Here is a 7,881-nt window from a genome sequence, read left to right on the forward strand (position 1 = left end):
TGCTGGTTTTTAGGCGGAGCTCTTTAGGGAACTGGTAGTGCTGGTGCTGGTTTTTAGGCGGAGTTCTTTAGGGAACTGGGAGTGCTGGTTTTTAGGTGAAGCTCTTTAGGGAACTGGGAGTGCTGTTTTTTAGGTGGAGCTCTTTAGGGAACTGGGAGTGCTGGTTTTTAGGTGGAGTTCTTTAGGGAACTGGGAGTGCTGTTTTTTAGGTGGAGTTCTTTAGGGAACTGGGAGTGCTGGTTTTTAGGTGGAGCTCTTTAGGGAACTGGGAGTGCTGGTGCTGGTTTTAGGTGGAGCTCTTTAGGGAACTGGGAGTGCTTGTTTTTAGGTGGAGTTCTTTAGGGAACTGGGAGTGCTGGTGCAGGTTTTTAGGCGAAGCTCTTTAGGGAACTGGGAGTGCTGGTTTTTAGGTGGAGTTCTTTAGGGAACTGGGAGTGCTGGTGCTGGTTTTTAGGCGATTTCTTTAGGGAACTGGGAGTGCTGGTGCTGGTTTTTAGGCGGAGCTCTTTAGGGAACTGGTAGTGCTGGTGCTGTTTTTTAGGCGGAGTTCTTTAGGGAACTAGGAGTGCTGTTTTTTAGGCGGAGTTCTTTAGGGAACTGGGAGTGCTGGTTTTTAGGTGGAGTTCTTTAGGGAACTGGGAGTGCTGGTTTTTAGGTGGAGCTCTTTAGGGAACTGGGAGTGCTGTTTTTTAGGTGGAGCTCTTTAGGGAACTGGGAGTGCTGGTTTTTAGGTGGAGCTCTTTAGGGAACTGGGAGTGCTGGTTTTTAGGTGGAGCTCTTTAGGGAACTGGGAGTGCTGTTTTTTAGGTGGAGCTCTTTAGGGAACTGGGAGTGCTGGTTTTTAGATGGAGCTCTTTAGGGAACTGGGAGTGCTGGTTTTTAGGTGGAGCTCTTTAGGGAACTGGGAGTGCTGGTTTTTAGGTGGAGCTCTTTAGGGAAATGGGAGTGCTGGTTTTTATGTGGAGCTCTTTAGGGAACTGGGAGTGCTGGTTTTTAGGTGGAGCTCTTTAGGGAACTGGGAGTGCTGGTTTTTAGGTGGAGCTCTTTAGGGAAATGGGAGTGCTGGTTTTTAGGTGGAGTTCTTTAGGGAACTGGGAGTGCTGGTTTTTAGGTGAAGCTCTTTAGGGAACTGGGAGTGCTGGTTTTTAGGTGGAGCTCTTTAGGGAAATGGGAGTGCTGTGTTTTAGATAGAGTTCTTTAGGGAACTGGGAGTGCTGGTTTTTAGGTGGAGCTCTTTAGGGAACTGGGAGTGCTGGTTTTTAGGTGGAGCTCTTTAGGGAACTGGGAGTGCTGGTTTTTAGGTGGAGCTCTTTAGGGAACTGGGAGTGCTGGTTTTTAGGTGGAGCTCTTTAGGGAACTGGGAGTGCTGGTTTTTAGGTGGAGCTCTTTAGGGAACTGGGAGTGCTGGTTTTTAGGTGGAGCTCTTTAGGGAACTGGGAGTGCTGGTTTTTAGGTGGAGCTCTTTAGGGAAATGGGAGTGCTGGTTTTTAGGTGGAGTTCTTTAGGGAACTGGGAGTGCTGGTTTTTAGGTGAAGCTCTTTAGGGAACTGGGAGTGCTGGTTTTTAGGTGGAGTTCTTTAGGGAAATGGGAGTGCTGGTTTTTAGGTGGATTTCTTTAGGGAACTCGGAGTGCTGGTTTTTAGGTGGAGCTCTTTAGGGAACTGGGAGTGCTGGTTTTTAGATAGAGTTCTTTAGGGAACTGGGAGTGCTGGTTTTTAGGTGGAGTTCTTTAGGGAACTGGGAGTGCTGGTTTTTAGGTGGAGTTCTTTAGGGAACTGGGATTGCTGGTTTTTAGGTGGAGTTCTTTAGGGAACTGGGGGTGCTGGTTTTTAGGTGGAGCTCTTTAGGGAACTGGGAGTGCTGGTTTTTAGGTGGAGTTCTTTAGGGAACTGGGAGTGCTGGTTTTTAGGTGCCGTTCTTTAGGGAACTGGGAGTGCTGGTTTTTAGGTGGAGTTCTTTAGGGAAATGGGAGTGCTAGTTTTTAGGTGGAGCTCTTTAGGGAAATGGGAGTGCTGGTTTTTAGATGGAGCTCTTTAGGGAAATGGGAGTGCTGGTTTTTAGATGGAGCTCTTTAGGGAACTGGGAGTGCTGGTTTTTAGGTGGAGCTCTTTAGGGAACTGGGAGTGCTGGTTTTTAGGTGGAGCTCTTTAGGGAAATGGGAGTGCTGGTTTTTAGATGGAGCTCTTTAGGGAAATGGGAGTGCTGGTTTTTAGATGGAGCTCTTTAGGGAACTGGGAGTGCTGGTTTTTAGGTGGAGCTCTTTAGGGAACTGGGAGTGCTGGTTTTTAGGTGGAGCTCTTTAGGGAAATGGGAGTGCTGGTTTTTAGATGGAGCTCTTTAGGGAACTGGGAGTGCTGGTTTTTAGGTGGAGCTCTTTAGGGAACTGGGAGTGCTGGTTTTTAGGTGGAGCTCTTTAGGGAACTGGGAGTGCTGGTTTTTAGGTGGAGCTCTTTAGGGAACTGGGAGTGCTGGTTTTTAGATGGAGTTCTTTAGGGAACTGGGAGTGCTGGTTTTTAGGTGGAGCTCTTTATGGAAATGGGAGTGCTGGTTTTTAGGTGGAGTTCTTTAGGGAACTGGGAGTGCTGTTTTTTAGGTGGAGCTCTTTAGGGAACTGGGAGTGCTGGTTTTTAGGTGGAGTTCTTTAGGGAACTGGGAGTGCTGTTTTTTAGGTGGATTTCTTTAGGGAACTCGGAGTTCTGGTTTTTAGATGGAGTTCTTTAGGGAACTGGGAGTGCTGGTTTTTAGGTGGAGCTCTTTATGGAAATGGGAGTGCTGGTTTTTAGGTGGAGTTCTTTAGGGAACTGGGAGTGCTGTTTTTTAGGTGGAGCTCTTTAGGGAACTGGGAGTGCTGGTTTTTAGGTGGAGTTCTTTAGGGAACTGGGAGTGCTGGTTTTAGGTGGAGTTCTTTAGGGAACTGGGAGTGCTGTTTTTTAGGGGGAGTTCTTTAGGGAACTGGGAGTGCTGTTTTTTAGGTGGAGCTCTTTAGGGAACTGGGAGTGCTGGTTTTAGGTGGAGCTCTTTAGGGAACTGGGAGTGCTGGTTTTAGGTGGAGTTCTTTAGGGAACCAGGAGTGTGCTGATACTGAGACTCGGCGCTGGTACTGAGGGGAAATATCTAAAGGGGAACCTAAAGCTGAAACCAGGAGAACATCAGCAAAACCTTTTATACATGTAGACCTTTAATCTACAAATAAAAACTAAATAAAGATAAAAAAAATGTTTTTATATGTTTTATCATCTGAAAGGTTCTTTTAGTTCTGTTTAGAATCAGTTTCTTTGGCTAAACTTACACTTTAAAGAATGTAGTTTAATAAAAGTGTTTAATGTAATAAATGCAGAGTTATATAGTATTAATACAATAACAGTGTTTTAAGATTTGTGTTTAACTTTAATGAAAAGTTAATTTTGAATACATAAACAGTAAAAGCAGATACTTCCTGAGAGTGAATAATATCCTTCAGATTAAAAATATAATGATCCAGTGAGATTTTTTTAATCCATATCCATTTCTCACAATTATACATCCATCAACCCACATCCAGACCAGTCACACATTCCTCCCCATACATTTATATTTTTACTCAAATATTATTAAGTTTATATTAAAAAACAATAAAAACAGCAGCAGCGTACAAAGTTTAACTGTAAATAATTAAAGAGCCCCTTTAACTGGATACAGTGAAACCTGGCCAATCAAAAATAAAATAAAAAAGTTTAACAGAACAGGAATTTTTAACCCTTTCCTTCAGTTAAAGCTCTGATTATCGTTCAGTGTGATTTTTTTTTTTGCAGGTAAAATTTTGGTGTTTGAAGGTCAGTTGTGGCTCTAATCATAAAACCAGCCGTTCACGTCGTTAAACACTCTGTAGTTCAGACCGTAGGATTTCAGATACTCGCAGGTGCGACAGGCGTGTTCTTCAGCGTAGCCTAGCTTAGCGATGAAGTACTTCCTCCAGGTGAAGTACTCTTCATACAGCGCCTGGTTCTGGTCCAGGTGAAGGAGGTAATCTGCCAGTTTTTTAGGGGTGCTGAAGTCGTGAACGTGGATGAAGGAATGGGCAGGGAGGTACTCCTCGTAGTTTTTCCTGGGAGGACCGATGACCACAGGAACCGTACCGAGACTCAGGGGGTTGTAGACCTTCTCGGTGATGTAGTCTTTAAAGATGGAGTTCTCGAAGGACAGGTAGAACTTGCAGCTGGAGATCACGTTGAAGTAGTTGTCTCTGTTCACCTCCCTCCCGAAGTGTTTTCCGAACCCCTCCACTTTGATGTGTTTCCTGAATTCGTTGAAGTAGCCCGATCTCCAGAGCTTGTCCTCCCAGTGGCTGACGATCCAGCAGACCAGCTTGTCTTTAGTTGGGATTTTAAAAGAATCTCTTTCCTCTTTGGTAGCTTTCATAACTCGTCCGTACGGCACCCGGATGTCCGAGTCTCTCCGATAGTTTGATGTCAGGTTAAACAGGTACTCTCCTCCGTCCAGCTTTGGCGTCCAGCCCGGAGACTCGCTGTTCACCCACACCCACCTCTGCTCTGGAGGTCGAGGCAGTTTCCGCAGGTTCTCCATGTCGTTGAAGATGTCCCTCACGTGGAAGAGGACGGCGTCTGCATTGTCGTATTGACTCCTGTCCTCTGTTATGTGACAGCCTTTTACGTTGTACATAGCTTCACAAGAATCCATGGAAAACCGCTCTCCGAACGGCCACAACCAGACGAGGATCAGGATATTTTCAGCTCGGTCGCTCGGACTTAACTCCTTCTTCTGCTGGACCTCCGGAGCCGGAGCTGCCGGCTGGACCGATTTATCTTCAGCGGTACAGTTCTGGATCTTGCCCTGGTTCTCCACCATGAGAATATCGATGCATGCTTCACTGCAGACGTCGTACCTGCTGGACGTGGCTTCAGGATACGGTAAGATGTTTATAGATGGTTTGAAGTAAAAGTAGATCATCACCCCGAGACACAGCAGCAGGACACAGGCGATCAGGACGTGCCGAGATGGAGCTTTAGACATCATGACCAAACCTTCAATTACAGAAACAAATAAAACAAGATTACAATATTAAACTTACTTATGGTGTATCTGTGGAGTTAGATATGGTGTATCTGTGGAGTTAGATATGGAGTACCTGTGGAGTTAGATATGGTGTATCTGTGGAGTTAGATATGGTGTATCTGTGAAGTTAGATATGGCGTATCTGTGGAGTTAGATATGGAGTACCTGTGGAGTTAGATATGGTGTATCTGTGGAGTTAGATATGGTGTATCTGTGGAGTTAGATATGGCGTATCTGTGGAGTTAGATATGGCGTATCTGTGGAGTTAGATATGGCGTATCTGTGGAGTTAGATATGGCGTATCTGTGGAGTTAGATATGGTGTATCTGTGGAGTTAGATATGGCGTATCTGTGGAGTTAGATATGGAGTACCTGTGGAGTTAGATATGGTGTATCTGTGGAGTTAGATATGGAGTACCTGTGGAGTTAGATATGGTGTATCTGTGGAGTTAGATATGGCGTATCTGTGGAGTTAGATATGGCGTATCTGTGGAGTTAGATATGGAGTACCTGTGGAGTTAGATATGGTGTATCTGTGGAGTTAGATATGGTGTATCTGTGGAGTTAGATATGGAGTACCTGTGGAGTTAGATATGGTGTATCTGTGGAGTTAGATATGGCGTATCTGTGGAGTTAGATATGGTGTATCTGTGGAGTTAGATATGACGTATCTGTGGAGTTAGATATGGCGTATCTGTGGAGTTAGATATGGCGTATCTGTGGAGTTAGATATGGCGTATCTGTGGAGTTAGATATGGTGTATCTGTGGAGTTAGATATGGCGTATCTGTGGAGTTAGATATGGCGTATCTGTGGAGTTAGATATGGCGTATCTGTGGAGTTAGATATGGAGTATCTGTGGAGTTAGATATGGCGTATCTGTGGAGTTAGATATGGCGTATCTGTGGAGTTAGATATGGCGTATCTGTGGAGTTAGATATGGCGTATCTGTGGAGTTAGATATGGCGTATCTGTGGAGTTAGATATGGCGTATCTGTGGAGTTAGATATGGCGTATCTGTGGAGTTAGATATGGCGTATCTGTGGAGTTAGATATGGCGTATCTGTGGAGTTAGATATGGCGTATCTGTGGAGTTAGATATGGCGTATCTGTGGAGTTAGATATGGCGAATCTGTGAAGTTAGATATGACGTATCTGTGGAGTTAGATATGGCGTATCTGTGGAGTTAGATATGGCGTATCTGTGGAGTTAGATATGGCGTATCTGTGGAGTTAGATATGGCGTATCTGTGGAGTTAGATATGGCGTATCTGTGGAGTTAGATATGGCGTATCTGTGGAGTTAGATATGGCGTATCTGTGGAGTTAGATATGGCGTATCTGTGGAGTTAGATATGGCGTATCTGTGGAGTTAGATATGGCGTATCTGTGGAGTTAGATATGGCGTATCTGTGGAGTTAGATATGGCGTATCTGTGGAGTTAGATATGGCGTACCTGTGGAGTTAGATATGGCGTACCTGTGGAGTTAGATATGGCGTACCTGTGGAGTTAGATATGGCGTACCTGTGGAGTTAGATATGGCGTACCTGTGGAGTTAGATATGGCGTACCTGTGGAGTTAGATATGGCGTATCTGTGGAGTTAGATATGGCGTATCTGTGGAGTTAGATATGGCGTATCTGTGGAGTTAGATATGGCGTATCTGTGGAGTTAGATATGGCGTATCTGTGGAGTTAGATATGGTGTATCTGTGGAGTTAGATATGGAGTACCTGTGGAGTTAGATATGGCGTACCTGTGGAGTTAGATATGGCGTATCTGTGGAGTTAGATATGGTGTATCTGTGGAGTTAGATATGGAGTATCTGTGGACTTAGATATGACGTATCTGGAGTTAGATATGGCGTATCTGTGGAGTTAGATATGCGTATCTGTGGAGTTAGATATGGCGTATCTGTGGAGTTAGATATGGCGTATCTGTGGAGTTAGATATGGCGTATCTGTGGAGTTAGATATGGCGTATCTGTGGAGTTAGATATGGAGTACCTGTGGAGTTAGATATGGTGTATCTGTGGAGTTAGATATGATGTATCTGTGGAGTTAGATATGGCGTATCTGTGGAGTTAGATATGGCGTATCTGTGGAGTTAGATATGGCGTATCTGTGGAGGTATCTGTGGAGTTAGATATGGCGTATCTGTGGAGTTAGATATGGCGTATCTGTGGAGTTAGATATGGAGTATCTGTGGAGTTAGATATGGCGTATCTGTGGAGTTAGATATGGCGTATCTGTGGAGTTAGATATGGCGTATCTGTGGAGTTAGATAAGGCGTATCTGTGGAGTTAGATATGGCGTATCTGTGGAGTTAGATATGGCGTATCTGTGGAGTTAGATAAGGCGTATCTGTGGAGTTAGATATGGCGTATCTGTGGAGGTATCTGTGGAGTTAGATATGGTGTATCTGCGGAGTTAGATATGGCGTATCTGTGGAGTTAGATATGGCGTATCTGTGGAGTTAGATATGGTGTATCTGTGGAGTTAGATATGGCGTATCTGTGGAGTTAGATATGGCGTATCTGTGGAGTTAGATATGGCGTATCTGTGGAGTTAGATATGGCGTATCTGTGGAGTTAGATATGGCGTATCTGTGGAGTTAGATATGGCGTATCTGTAGGCGTATCTGTGGAGTTAGATATGGCGTATCTGTGGAGTTAGATATGGGGTATCTGTGGAGTTAGATATGGTGTATCTGTGGCGTTAGATATGGTGTATCTGTGGAGTTAGATATGGCGTATCTGTGGAGTTAGAAATGGCGTATCTGTGGAGTTAGAAATGGCGTATCTGTGGAGTTAGATATGGCGTATCTGTGGAGT

General features: G+C 44.6%; 1 protein-coding gene and 1 long non-coding RNA gene across 3 annotated transcripts in view; one reads left to right on the forward strand and one right to left on the reverse strand.

Annotated features, from left to right (window-relative positions):
* Positions 1-3: 3 nt before the first annotated feature.
* On the forward strand, positions 4-2,760 carry LOC125794092 (uncharacterized). Of its 2 annotated transcripts, XR_007433606.1 has the most exons (4): positions 4-95; positions 580-655; positions 1,644-1,719; positions 2,480-2,760. It is a non-coding gene; the product is annotated as an uncharacterized LOC125794092 (long non-coding RNA). The 2 variants fall into 2 exon arrangements; XR_007433605.1 differs by lacking the exon at positions 4-95 and having other exon boundaries at positions 472-655.
* A 606-nt stretch (positions 2,761-3,366) lies between these two features.
* The window catches only part of LOC111189401 (4-galactosyl-N-acetylglucosaminide 3-alpha-L-fucosyltransferase 9-like), an 8,536-nt gene continuing 4,021 nt past the window's right edge, over positions 3,367-7,881 (reverse strand). Inside the window, exon 2 of the mRNA XM_049473563.1 lies at positions 3,367-5,021. Coding sequence (XP_049329520.1) covers positions 3,826-5,013 — 1,188 coding nt within the window. The 5' untranslated portion in view covers positions 5,014-5,021 and the 3' untranslated portion in view covers positions 3,367-3,825. The remainder of the gene's footprint in view (positions 5,022-7,881) is intronic.

The sequence above is a fragment of the Astyanax mexicanus genome, unplaced genomic scaffold (genome assembly GCF_023375975.1).
Source record: "Astyanax mexicanus isolate ESR-SI-001 unplaced genomic scaffold, AstMex3_surface scaffold_39, whole genome shotgun sequence".
NCBI classification, from domain to species: Eukaryota; Metazoa; Chordata; class Actinopteri; order Characiformes; family Acestrorhamphidae; genus Astyanax; species Astyanax mexicanus.